Here is a 13,993-nt window from a genome sequence, read left to right as displayed (position 1 = left end):
ATCTGCAATGAGAACCTATTGAAGCCAGACTGATTATAAGCAAGTGTAACTTCATCATAATGTGCATTCAGTTTTATCTGTTTTTATAATTTTTCCTTGTTTTAAGGGACAGCATCTTAACCTGCTTGAGTACCACGTACCACGAAGTCAGGGATGCTTAGCAGAGCTCTTCAGAGTCCTAGAGAATAACAAAGCTCTTCTTCAAATCAAACACTACTCCATTAGCCAAACCACATTAGAGCAGGTATTTTTTTCTGTTTATTTTTTATTTTTATTTCCCCCCCCACACCTTTTTTTGGTCTAAACATGCTGCATATTGAAAATACTGTATCATTTGATGGATTACCCAAATGTATGTGATAAACCAGCAGTTCCAGGCCATCTCAGGTCTACACAGTAATTTCATGAACCCTACTGCCTTTACACTGGAAGTGAGCACAGTAGAAACATCACAGTAAGCCACATATTTGTACTGTGTGCAAACATAACCACTGCTTAGATGCATCTAGATCTGTGCAGGATGAGAAGGTGGGACTATGAACTGCTACTTCTGCAGTCCAAAAGTTGGAGCCTTACCAATGTCCTTGAAAAGACTCAGCCAGTCTCTGTAAATTACAGTAAACCTTAGATTTAAAGGACATTTTTCTATGAGAGTTTTCTTTTGCAATGAGTATCATGCTGCTCATTAGAGAACAGTGAAAGTGCACAATCAGACAGAATAGATCGCACTACTAAAGGCAGTGAAATCCTATTTGGGCAGAAGGAAGAGTAGACTGGTGGCAAGTATGGAATTTCTGAGTGGTTGTGTTGTGTTACAACATCTTCATATGCAGCTTCTTGTTATGTATTCTGCAGAGAAAGTCACGTCTAGTCAAAATACTAATTTTCTATGATAGATGGTGTGAACTTATTTCTTTTTCCCATATGAAAATCATTATTGAAGTATTCTGATCTGTACAGATCTATTACCTGCTTGTAAATGATCTATTTACTGAATGGCTGAATATAAGGTAATTTCAGCCTCTTGATTGTTCAGGCATTGTTCAGTCAAGCTTACTTCCTCTCCATTATTCATGGTAATTCACTGCCTCAGTCACCTACCATTGTTTTCTCTTCCTGACTAACTGAGTGTCAGTTTTAAACAGGATAATAGTTCTGAATAACAAACACCTTTAAAATGCATCCTAAGCTTTTTTTTTTTTTGCATATGAATATGATCATATGAATAAAGAATAGCCATCTTTACATTTCTTGCTGTCAAATAGTTGCGTGATTAAAAAGCAAACAAGCTTTTTTGTACTAAGATCTGTTTAAGAAAAAGTAAATCAAGAAGGCACATTAGTTGTTGAAACATCACATGTTCAGAAGTATACTTTCACCTTGAAATATCTGGACCCTCATCCGTGATGGTTATTGATAGAAACATCAGACTCAAGTTTCTTAGGTGTGTCATTTAAAAGCAAATTAAAGCAATTGTTTCCCACTAATTTGTGCAACCATAAACTATAATTTTAATACATAAGATAGTAACTCATTTTACCATTATTTTTAAAATTCATCAACAACTGTGTTAGCTGGAGAGGTGAAGAGGGATTATTTCTAGAGTTTGCAAAACATATCTCTAGAGGGGTTCCTGCAACATAATCTGTTAATTTTTGTGTCACAAAAGCTTAAGAAAGCAACTGAAAAATATCATCAGCTAATTTTCAATTCAAGTACTGTTATCTTGAAAGTCTACTTTTTTTCATGTTTTACAGGTATTCATTAATTTTGCTACACAACAGCAAGGAGTCTCCCATTCTTCACATGAATTTTGTGTTGTTCATCATGACTACCTGCCAGTCTAGGCTCAGAATAGGATACAGCTTCAGCAGCATATATGTGTGTGTGTATGTTTGTGTATATATATACATGCACATTTTACATACAATAACTTTTCAGCTGTTAACAGATGTATGAGAAACAAATAGTAGAACCAGAAGTGAGTTTACATTTGTAGGCCAGAGAGAATGCTACCACTTCTAGGTAAACCAAGAAACTCGTTACATGCAGAGCAAAAATTAATTAACTTGAAATTTATAACAGAAATGGCCTAATTAATGCAGGTTTGTGGAAAAGAGAGGGGAGAGGAGGGGAGGGGAGGGGGGGGAGGGTAGGGGAGGGGAGGAAAAAGGAAAGGAAAGGAAAGGGAAGGGAAGGGAAGGGAAGGGAAGGGAAGGGAAGGGAAGGAAAGGAAAGGAAAGGAAAGGAGAGGAGAGGAGAGGAGAGGAGAGGAGAGGAGAGGAGAGGAGAGGAGAGGAGAGGAGAGGAGAGGAGAGGAGAGGAAAGGAAAGGAAAGGAAAGGAAAGGAAAGGAAAGGAAAGGAAAGGAAAGGAAAGGAAAGGAAAGGAAAGGAAAGGAAAGGAAAGGAAAGGAAAGGAAAGGAAAGGAAAGGAAAGGAAAGGAAAGGAAAGGAAAGGAAAGGAAAGGAAAGGAAAGGAAAGGAAAGGAAAGGAAAGGAAAGGAAAGGAAAGGAAAGGAAAGGAAAGGTGATCTGAAATGTCACAATGTATGATGGATTTTTTGTTTTTGTGATGGCTCTATATTCATTTAACTACAGTAATCTCTTGCATGCACACTTAATATCTAATTTTTACATGACAAGGTAAGAAAAGCCCATTTAATGGTCACAATAGTCAGGATATCCCCCAATATCTGTATTTAATAGCACAAATTGAGAACTTTTCGATTTCTGCATTAATTCAGTTCTGTGTAGTGACAAGCTAAATTAGCCTTTTTATTGTATGTGATGCACTATATTCCATAAGGCTTAATATTAAAGGGGTTATTAGCATACTAGTCTGCCTCCCAGTTATCTTAAGTAAATTTAACATTTCATAAATCAATTTTGACAATGAGTTTTCCCTTATGCCTGCAAGTTACTGCTGGAAGAATTCTCAAGTATCTTTGTAATGACCTATTTCCTCTTTCTCATAATTTTGTTTAATTTTTTTTCCAAAATGTATGTCAAAATGATGTTTAATGGGCATGTTAAAAGAAAATAAGATAAGCATTCAGACACTGATCAATAAACTTTTCAATAAATGTATATTATGATGTTAAGTGTTTCAGACAAGGCAATATCACAACCTTCAGCCTATATGTGCGTAAAATAAGTGAATATTTAATAAATAAAAACTCCTTGTGTATTGTGGTAAGAGTAAAAAATTCTGAAAAAAGTTTGGAGTAAACTGCTGCCTCTTCCAAAACAAGTCTTTGGGGCTCCTGTGAAAAGTAGCTGATGCCACTTTTATTGGAATATGTTGTCTGGTAGTTGAAATTGTAGAACTGGTAACTTACAAGTGAATTGCTGCAATAAAAATCTGGGATGGGTAGGGGAGAGTTAAGTGTACTTTGAGATGGAAGAGATTTTAAATGGACAGTTTTGCAGTGCTGCTGCTCTAATTCCTGTATGATTTTGAAATATTAAAAATATATATATGTGTGGTTTAGGCTTTGCAAGCTGACTCAGAAGACTTTATTGAGGCTTGATTTGTTAGTGTATTTTCCACCCACTATGTTTTTTTAAAGTCAGAATTCAGGTTGCCTGTGTCTATAAAGGTGAAATTAAATCCTGGAGAAATAAAAAAAAAAATAAATTGAAGATTGGTCTTCATGTACATATGGATCACAGTGAGTGAGCTTATGAAACTGCTTTATCATATAGAATGGCTTGGTATATAGAGTCTACTTCATAATATCAGAACCCTGCCATGCTCCTCAAGATCCAAAGCACTGAGGAGCCATTAAACCCCAATAGTCACTGTCCTGATAGAAATGCCAATGCACAATGGGATAGCTATGTTTGAGGTGAAACCAGTTATCTTCAATCTCTGCATGAGGCTGGGAGTGGATATTTTCTAACGTCCTCAATCACAAAAAGATCAGCCTTACAAACAGAGCATGAAGGAAGTATTGGGGATGAAAGAAAAGGAAGGAAGATGCAGAAAAATTGATCAGAAACAGGGGTATGTTATCATAAAAGTGTCCTGCTTAATTTCAGGATCTTAGGGTGTAAGAAACTGGATGTACAAGGCACAGCCAAGCATCTTTGAGTCCGTCTGAAAGCACTCAACATTTCTGGAGCTCTTGCTCAGATGAAAAAAATAGAAAGGAATTTATAAGAAAAACATGTGCGCAGGGCTTTTTTCTTTTTTTCTGTTGGTATATGTAGATCTGTAAATTGCTGACATTATGATTGATTGGCTTGCTTTATTTTTTGTTCTCTTTATCTAAACTACTCTCTCTCTCTCAAACATTGCAAGTCCTTAAAAAATAAGAAATGTACACAAAGAAATTCAGAGGATGGATTTGGGAAAGGAGATGGTGCCTGTTCTTGGGGTGTAATGCAGTTAAGCCAAAAAGTCCCATTTCTATGAAATTGTGACAAGAGTGCCTATTCCTACTTAGGAAGTGTGCCAACGAGCTGAATTAATAAAACACTCCTGCAGCTTACTTAGACCAAGGGAAGCATAAAGTATACAAGGCTCACTGTGGTGAGACTGAAAAGTCATAGCCTAGCTGAATGCTTCGATGGGGGAGCTTTTTCAAGGTTTGGTTGTGTAACACTAATTAAATGTCATATTTTCTGATTAAAATGTGAAACATTATATTAGTTTAATAGATGAATAGAGTAAATAAGGTTTACTTCAGATTGATGGTTGTATAAATTCAGTTAACAGTGGTTTTCTTTTTTTAAATTGCTTCATATGCATCTCAGGAGACTCAATTTATTTCAGGTACGTAGCAAACACTGTTTGTCTACCAATCCTTTATGGCTGAAGAAGGTAAAAATCTAATTGAGTTCCAGTGTATTAAGTTCTGTCTCAGGATATTTTCCCTCGCCTTGACCTGCTGCATTATGAAGTATGTAAGTTTCAAGAAAAGTATTTTGGAGACTTTTCTGGTTTATTTATTTATTTATTTATTACAATAAATTCCTAAACAAGGAGTCTGGACAGAAAATGTCATTTATATGTTAATGATGAAAGAATCCTTGAATTCATAAATCACACAGAAATATCTCTTCTTCTAACACCTCTGGATTTTGAATCAAAGACTGCTGAGGATTTTAAACAGTAACTTCTTTTGTGAGATTTTTGTTAGGAAAGCTTCATGTTATTTCAACTGGAAATTTTTCTGACTATGAAAATGTTTCTTTCACCCTGAATGATAAGCTAGAATTCAGCTCAAAATTAGAAAATCAACTGAATATTTGAAATGCTCAACAGTGAAATTGGGGAAATTATTTTTATACATTTAGGGGACTATTCCACTGTCAAAGTCAACAGAAGGGATTCTTCCAACCATAAAGCAGATTACTTTGGACCCTAATTTAATTTTCATACAATTATAGAATGAGGTGAGAAAAGATAAACTGTAGGTCTGAACCTTAAATCAAAGTACCCCAAATTCAGTGGAGGTAGAAGGGGGGTGGTAGTAGTGGACAGGCTGGTGAAACTCATGAATTGTTGTTTTGAATCTGACTACATATTCAATTTCTGAATAGTTTTTTGTCCTGAAAAGAAAGAAGTTATTTCTCTGGTTTGGAGCAGTCATGACCAAAGATGATAAATTTCCCCCCAGGGTAGTGGAAGATGTGTAATATGATTTCCAGCAGAGAAACTGGGTGCCTTTTGAACTTGTTTGTCCTTGCAAAATTTGAATCAGTGGAGTCTGAAATCTCATAAATTAGGGAGTTGAATCTGACTCTTATTGGAACAGCTCAGCTCCTAGATCAGGCTAAACACAATTTACGTAAGAATATTGCTTTCCTGCTCTTTTCCTACTAAGTAGTAAAGTTGACACGTTCTTTGATTCAGTTTAATATGATTTAATCTTTTTATGTCAGCACTTCCAATTTTTCTTTCTAAAGAATAGGGAGATCAAAGCTAGCAGTGCAAAAATCTTGCTTTAGATGATTGAGAGCTGAATAGTTCAGACAGGTTTTCTGAGACCTACAACAACTAAAAAAGAGAATGCTTCCTGAGTTGTGTGTTAGATACTTATATTACAAATAAAACTGATGCTGCAAGTGCAGTGGAGGTGGACAGCAGGTACAAAGCAGAAATCACAGCTATCTTATTCTTGCACAGAAAGAATGGGTCTGCTGCTATCAACAGGCAAGGTACTGCTAGATGTTAACATATGAATTCTTCATGCTGAATAATGATACGAATCACTGAAAGAAATGAAAGCTTTTTTCTTCTTTATTAAATATTTGTATCACAGTGAATATTGTTCCAGCAGTGCCCTTATTGCCTATCACTACACGGGAATACCTGTTGGGGTAAATTCTGGCTTCTTTCACAATGGCTCTGTAAAAGCCATAAGCAGAGACATCTGCACTACAGAATGTATGCCAGTCTTTAGCTTAGGCAGATCAAATCCCTGAGGTTCATATCTGCTTTCCCACAAAGTCCAAATGGAGAAAAAAGGAAATATAAGCTATATAAACAAATTATTGTCAATATTTGAGATTTCTGTGTGTAACTAATTTATTCCAGCTGCAAGACACCATATATATATAATTTTGTTGCATGTTAGGCTGCTGGTGTGTGCCATGGATAATTTAAAGAAGTGCCTTGGGAATCAGCTGACTATGAGGTATCCAGCAGGAAAAGAATAGGAACCTCTAACATGCTGCAGTATAAGCTAAGATCAAACAGGAGTCCTTCCACGCTCATATTGAAGCAATAAATGCTAGTTCATAATTAAGTGTAATGCATATAATTCAAGAGAAGTATCAGAAACACTTTTTCCTTTAACTTGTGCTAAAATAGAGAAATTGCAAACTTTATTCCATTTTGACACCTCTCTTAATTCCTGATCTACGTACCTTACTATATGCCATGACCAGACACCTCAAAAACCTCAAGTCTCCCCTCAGACTTAAATCTTTTGGAACTTGATTCAACTTCTACAAAATATGAAAGTTTGTGGGTTCTTCTTTAATTTTATTCAGAGATGGTTCTTAAGATTTTAATAATTATAGCTGAGAACTTGAGTGAAGGAGTGTGTGACATTTATTCTGAATCAGATGGAATATGCATGCAATGATCTAGCTGAGGAGTTGTAGTCATCTAGTACTTTGTAGCTAATGATAATTGTCTAATAAGAAGAACCTGAAATTGTTTTCTTAGAAGTCTGTTATTATGAATAATTCTGTTAGCAATGTATGAATCTAAAATAAGCTGAATCTAGATGAGAGAGTATTCTCATGTATATGAAAGGTAAGAATAAAAGTCATGCACAGCATTTTGAAGTGTTTTGTTGTTTTTTTTTTTTCCCCATCCCAAAGTTAACTAAGTTATTAGAAGTGGCACTTGTCACTGAAAATGCTTATTGATGGTCCAGAGATGAGACTGTTTTCATGCTGGTCACAGAGACAACCCTATGCTCCCATTTTAGTAATCTCTTTTTTACTAACTTCATGCCTTAGATGAACTGGTAGTAAAAGTTATTGCACTGAATTATATAAGTCTTTGGAAGTTGTACAATCAGACACAGATTTTCTAGATGTTTTGCAACTGGGTAACATACACGAATTTAACTATTTCCATATATAAAATGTTTTAAAATAAATTTTAAAAATAATATTCACAAAAATTTGTTACAAAGTTATGAGTTATTGTGTGTATATAATATATAGACTTCTGCCTTAAATCTAAGTGCAAATAAATATGTTCATAATTATATATTTCTAATTGTGAAAAGGATAGATGTAGCTTTAAGCTATCTGAACACTTTTGATTCTACAGATGTGACAATTATCCAAGCTATTTCTATTATTCATGTTAAGTATAAGAAAAACATAACTATTTCAATCTTTAAATTTCCAAAACCTAAGAATTCTGACAGATAAATTTGATTTGTAATATGATATTGTTCATGAATTTGAAGTTGGGCTTGTCCCAATGCCAGGCTAAATAATGATCAAAATAGCAGAACAACTCTGTGATTATTGAAGGGTAGAAGGAGTGGAGGAGTGTTGTCTGATTAATATATAATCTTGAACTTCAAAGTCATGTTACACTATGAGGAATGCAAAACAACTTGTAACAAGGGAATACTATCCGAAAAGTTTAGTTAGAAATATACATTATTGCAAGACTTTCTAGCACCTAGATGAAAAGTGCTATAAAACAGCACTGACTTTTAATCTATTTTTTGCTTTTACAAGAAACCAAGAGATTTTCCCCCTCAAAATTGATCTCTTTTCCCCATTATGAACTCTTTATTGGAAATAAAGATATTTTGTTACAGCAGAGAATCAAGTATCACAGTTAAGCAAATAAAAATCTTTGAAAGCTAGTTTCAGATCCAATGCAATCATATAACAACAATGCCTTACAGATATCTATTTTTTTTTTATTCATTCATATCTACTATTTTGTTGTGCCAAAGCAGCAAATATTAGCTGGATCAAATAGAGAAGGTGATCGGAGACATTTTATACAACAATGTATTTTTATTTCAAACAAATTGTGGTAGATATGACGGGACAATGAAAACTGCAGTCCAGTTGCTTGATGTATCCTGAAGGCATGACACTCAAGGATTTCAAAAACTTTCAGTATAAATAGTCAAAATAATTTTATGAAACAAGAAGGTAAGTGCAGAATGACTAAATCACTTGTCTGAGGTTGCAAAGGAGGATAGTGGCAAAATTAGGAAAAGAACCTGTCTTTTTTTTTTTTTTTTTTTTTTTTTCAAGATTAGTAAAACACATATGCAGTCTTATTGAGTTTAATGACAGCCAGTTCACCAGAGTATCTGCATTTTTTCAGTCTATTTATAACATGACAGGTTGCACTGTATTTAGGAATAAATAGAGAAAGAATGTGTAGCTCAGTGGATTTGAAAATGACATACAAGCTCTTATCTATTGCTCAGTTCTTCACACCTAGTCTATGTATGCAACCAGACCAAAAGAGATACAGTAGGAGAGGAGAGAGGAATGAAGTAAAAGAAGGAGGGAATAGAATGAAAGAAAGCTTTCTGAGACAGAATTTGTATCGCTGTAAGATTGAAGTGCAGGAACCTTGGCAGTAACCTGCCAGTGGTGGTGTCTTTCTCAGAAACAGAGAAATAAAAGAGAGGTCATGTAGAACATATTGGGGAGGGAAAGATAGGACTTTCATAAGATAACAAAGAAAAATTTTAACGCCAGTGGAAAAGAAAACTGACATAATACGATATTCTTCTCTTTGTTAATGTCTATGAACACTGCTAGGCCAAGTTTATTTCCCATTTGGAGGGTTGCTCATTATATATGAACTTGACTGGCATTGTGTTGATCACCTACAATCCTGCTCATTTCTAAGGCCTTTGTTTTTTTGTTTGATTTTTAACATCCTGTTGCCCAATAGAAAGTATGGGGTGAATACATAACACATCAGGATGACAGAATTCCTTGTTCCCAGGTAAGCGTGAAACAATGGAGACCTGGCCTTCAGTGGGAGTTGGGCTACTTCAGCATGTCACAGAGCTTGACCTTATGTATTCATTTTTATTTCTTGTGCTGTGTTTTGTTGACAAACACATCCCTCAAAAGAATAAGAGTCAAATTCTGTTTTCTCAAGAACTTAAATCACTGTGTTCCCATAAGAGTTCAGTCAGGACTTGGCAAGAGTTCAGCAAAATGGCTTATTTTGCCTGTTGTTCCACAAAATTGGGAGTTGGTTCAAACCTTCAATCAGACATTATGAAAAAAAAAAAAAAAAAGCCCACACATTTTGGCGACACCAAGCTGTCTGGTGCTGATGACATGCTGTATGGAAGGGATGCCATCCAGAGGGACTTTGGCAGGCTTGAGAAGTGGGCCTGTGCAAACCTCATGAAGTTCAACAAGGTGAAGTACAAGGTCCTTCACATTGGCTGAGACAGTCTCAAACATGGATATAACATGGATATAGGCTTGGTGATGAGTGGACTGAGAGCAGCCCTGCAGAGAAGGACTTCAGTGTAATGATGGATGAAAAACTGACTATGAGCCAGCAATGTACACTCGCAGCCCAGAAAGCCAACCATGTCCTGGGCTGCATCAAGGAAAGTGTATCCAGCAGGTCGAAGGGGGGGATTCTCCCCCTCTACTCTCATGAGACCCCACTGGACTGCTGTGTCCAGCTCTGGAGTCCCAACATAAGAAGGATAGGGACCTGCTTGAGCAGGTCCAGAGGAGACCATGAAGATGATCAGGGGTCTGGAGCACCTCCCCTAAGAGGACAGGCTGAGAGAGTTGGGATTGTTCATCCTGGAGAAGAGAAGGCTCTGGGGAGACCTTATAGTGGCCCTCCAGTACTTAAAGGGGGCTACAGGAAAGGTGGGGAGGGACTCTTTATCAGGGGGTGTAGTAATAGGAAGAGGGGTAACAGTTTTAAGCTGAAAGAGGGTAGATTTATATTAGATCTAAGGAAGATATTCTTCCCTGTGAGGATGGTGAGACACTGGCACAGGTTGCCCAGAGAAGCTGTGGCTTCCCCCTCCCTGGAAGGATTCAAGGCCAGGTTGGACAGTGTTTGAGCAACCTGGTCCAGTGGAAGGTGTCCCTGCCCATGGCAGGGGGGTTGGAATTGGATGATCTTTAAGGTCTTTTCGAACCCAAACCTTTCTATGATTCTATGATTTTCCTGTTGACATAAAACTACATAATTTTCTACTTGCTTCCCTCACACCCTGTTCCTTCGATCCTGCTTTTGTGATCATGAATTAAGCTTTATTCCCATGTGTATTCTCTGTTTACAATTAAGTTATATTTAAAATGTAAGAAATTTTACATGTTGCACACCATCTTATATCAGTCTTAAATTCATCTTTAATGAAGTTGTGGCTGCAGATAAGAAGGCAGGGAGGTGACTTTTGGCATTAAGATGATGAAGATATATGATCCAGTGTTTGGGAAAGAACTGACTATGCAGCTGTCTAGAGGTTACAGTTTTATTGTACGAAAAGGTGTAATGGAAAAGAATAAAGGGCAAAAGACCAGTGACATTCAATTTCTCCAAACACTAACATGCCCTCAATTATTCATTTGCAATTACAGTTCACTGAATCAACTGCATGAAAACTATAAAACATGGGTTGTCTCAGGCAGATTCTCAACAAAGATGTTAGAAAAGAAAGGTTAGAGAGGGCAAAGAATGAGAGTACCATGGCTTTGAACTTGTTCAGTATATTGATTCAGCTTGGATTTTTCCCATCCTCTGTGCACTTTCTTCTTTCTTTGACTTTTGTACCTTACAGCTATTGGTGAGAGTAGCAGGAGCACCAAGCATCTTGCTAGGTGTCTGAACCCAGGGACAAAGCCTGACAACAGATGCGCCTGAGGGGACATGTCTTTATAAAGGGGAAAGAGCCCTCTTTTTAACCACTTTAAGATACAGACTATGGGAAAAATTGGAAAGCTTCTTGATGTGAGACTTGTTCCCTTTTAAATACTGTGACTGCACATATATAAATGTAGCAGAGAAATTGACACAAGTTTTTCAGGAAGGATGAGATTTCATCTGCATTAATGTTGCATTTTATATGACTGCTCAAGATAGTTCTTCTTTTGATAGGCTTTTATCAATCAATGTTTTCAGTCATTGGCTTTTACCCCACTGCTGTCAAGCTGCAGCTCACTTCATGTTTTTTTGGTACTATGTTTTACACAGGTCTTTAAATACAGCACAGCTGAAATAGCCTCAGCATCTGAGGGAACTGTTTCCCTTGGCAGCTGCTTTGCCTTTTGCTCACTGTACTGGTTGCCAGATCTTGGATGTGAAAAGCTTCCCCTAAATTGTCTTCGTAGGGAATACTGAAGAGCTTGGACCTTTTCTGTGGATCAGTGCTCTGTTTCACTGCTGCTAAATCATTAAAGCATTTTCTCTATATAAATTTCCTGCTCTCTGAGATCTCAAAGATACTGGCAGTGTCTTTCATCTATTCTGATCAGTACCAGATCTCGTACTTGCTCTTAGTCCCTTCCATCAGAGGGTGCAACAGTAGGTGTCAGGTGAAAAACACCTTGCTCAGGAAGACCTGGAAGAAAACACTGATGCTTCTGCAGTATTTCCAAAAAAATATTTGTGGAGGTTCATTTATGAGAGAATGTTTCCTAGTAGCTACATTCACAAGAGAAGCAACTGTTTACAAACTTTAGGTAATATTCACAGAAAGCAACTTTTGAGACCATTTGAGACAACATTCAAGATTCAAGGGTGAGAGTCGGAGTTCATTTTGCTCTATCACTCTCATATACATTGTCTATGTGACATATTAGATCTAAGTGCTAGGGTTTGAACATGCTTCTTCAATAATTGCAGAGTTATGGAGGCCTTTTGGCAACTAATTTTCATCGATAGCTCTACAAATTAGAGTTTTAATTGATTTCATGGGCTGGGGAAAATTGACAGTTCGACTACTAGCTTTTCTTCATGTAACTTTGGAAGTGGTGAAATATGTGCATGTCTCACAGAAAGGCCCTTATGGACACAGTCAAGAGCCTAAATAGTAGAAGTGTCTCAAAAGTTGTGATCAGGTTTTAGGGCTTTTTCTGTGGGTCTGAGTAGAGTTGGGAAATCTACTATAAAATTAACTTCTGTTTGAGGTTTGAATTTTCTGAGGCCAGAATAGGCTGTGATCACCAGTTGAGAGTCCTCAGGTCAGTCCTTTCCTTCTGAAATGAATGGGAACTGTAGAAATGTACAAAATACTGCAGGTGACTCCACTTGCTACAGTTTCCACCTCTGTTGCTAAGAAGCATATAAAATAGTTAGGACATTGATTTAGACCTCAGTAATATACAGTGACATAAAAGCAAATAGTATGTTTGCATGTAGCCCTTTGGCTCTAAGGAAGCCCAGAGGGGGTGTACCGTTCCAAGTCTTAATTATACTATGAAGGCGAAGTTTGATGGCAAGAGCCATCAGAAAAGGACAATACCTGCCTAGAAGAGCCACTATACTAAGTGTGAAGTAGATAAATGTTTGAAAACAATAGCAGTATGCCAGAAAATATGAAGAAACCAAGGACCTGTTCTTTCATGCAGTTTCTTTCAGCAGAAAGTGTTTATGTTAGCTAGCAGTGTGGCAAAGACAGGGTTGTGACTGTTCAGGCTATAACAGTGCTTTTTCCCTATTATTTCATTTGGGGAAAGGAACAATCCTTACATGGACTTTCCATGTATTGTACTTTTCAGGGTCATCTGATCTGCAATTATTGAAATTTATCTACTGAAGAACATTGTCAGTTATCTTTTACAGAGAATAACAAATATTCTTTGATAAGAAACTGGTAAAATACAAGCCATTCTAGTTTTTTGTTCGTTATGCCTCTTCATTTTTCAAACAAATAGAAGAGCTTATAAAACAATATTAAACCTCTATTTTTTTCTTCAGTCTACCAAATGAAAATTGCTCTGAAAATTAATCCCGTAGGTGCCTCTGAAAATTCTGTGATTTTTTACCCTACAAATTTGACCAAATAAACCTTTATCTTGGTAACAGATATATTCATGATTGTTGTTGTTCATCTACTTATCTGTGTAGAGATTTTGTGTGTTTTTACCTTGTAAGTGTAGATAAAGTATTTATTAAATTTAAATAAATCTTTTCTGCAAACATATTTTATTCCATTTTCTTCTTACCAAAACACAATAAAACAAAATATATGAAATATTATGCAGTAGGTGAAAGGAAATATATTTTAGTCAGATATGAATAACAGATTAGAAGAATCTTTAATTCACTTTTATCTGCTTTGATCTGAAACCAAACTATGAGCAGCCAGAAACATTAAAGACTGAGGAAATAAGTATGACTCATTTTCTTGATTCACAGTGAATTGATTTCCTAAAGAAGCGAATATGACCCTGTTTGTTAAGACAGCATTGTGTGGACTCTCTAAAATGTTTTGAGTTGATTTCTCAAAAGGTACATATCTGTACCAAAAGGATATATTACTGTATTCA

The 13,993-nt window shown here is 36.3% G+C and overlaps 1 protein-coding gene across 1 annotated transcript in view; it reads left to right on the top strand.

Moving 5' to 3' along the window:
* Window positions 1–2,059, top strand: part of ABCA13 (ATP binding cassette subfamily A member 13) — a 198,826-nt gene extending 196,767 nt beyond the window's left edge. The window contains exons 60-61 of the mRNA XM_042797875.1: window positions 107–244; window positions 1,758–2,059. Of these exons, the coding sequence (XP_042653809.1) occupies window positions 107–244; window positions 1,758–1,847 (228 nt within the window). The 3' untranslated portion in view covers window positions 1,848–2,059. The remainder of the gene's footprint in view (window positions 1–106; window positions 245–1,757) is intronic.
* The last annotated feature ends 11,934 nt before the right edge of the window (window positions 2,060–13,993 follow it).

This window comes from Tyto alba, unplaced genomic scaffold, assembly GCF_018691265.1.
Source record: "Tyto alba isolate M040663 unplaced genomic scaffold, T.alba_DEE_v4.0 Super-Scaffold_27, whole genome shotgun sequence".
Classification (NCBI taxonomy): domain Eukaryota; kingdom Metazoa; phylum Chordata; class Aves; order Strigiformes; family Tytonidae; genus Tyto; species Tyto alba.
Note: the sequence above shows the minus strand (reverse complement) of the source record. Positions and strands in the feature narration are given on the sequence as shown.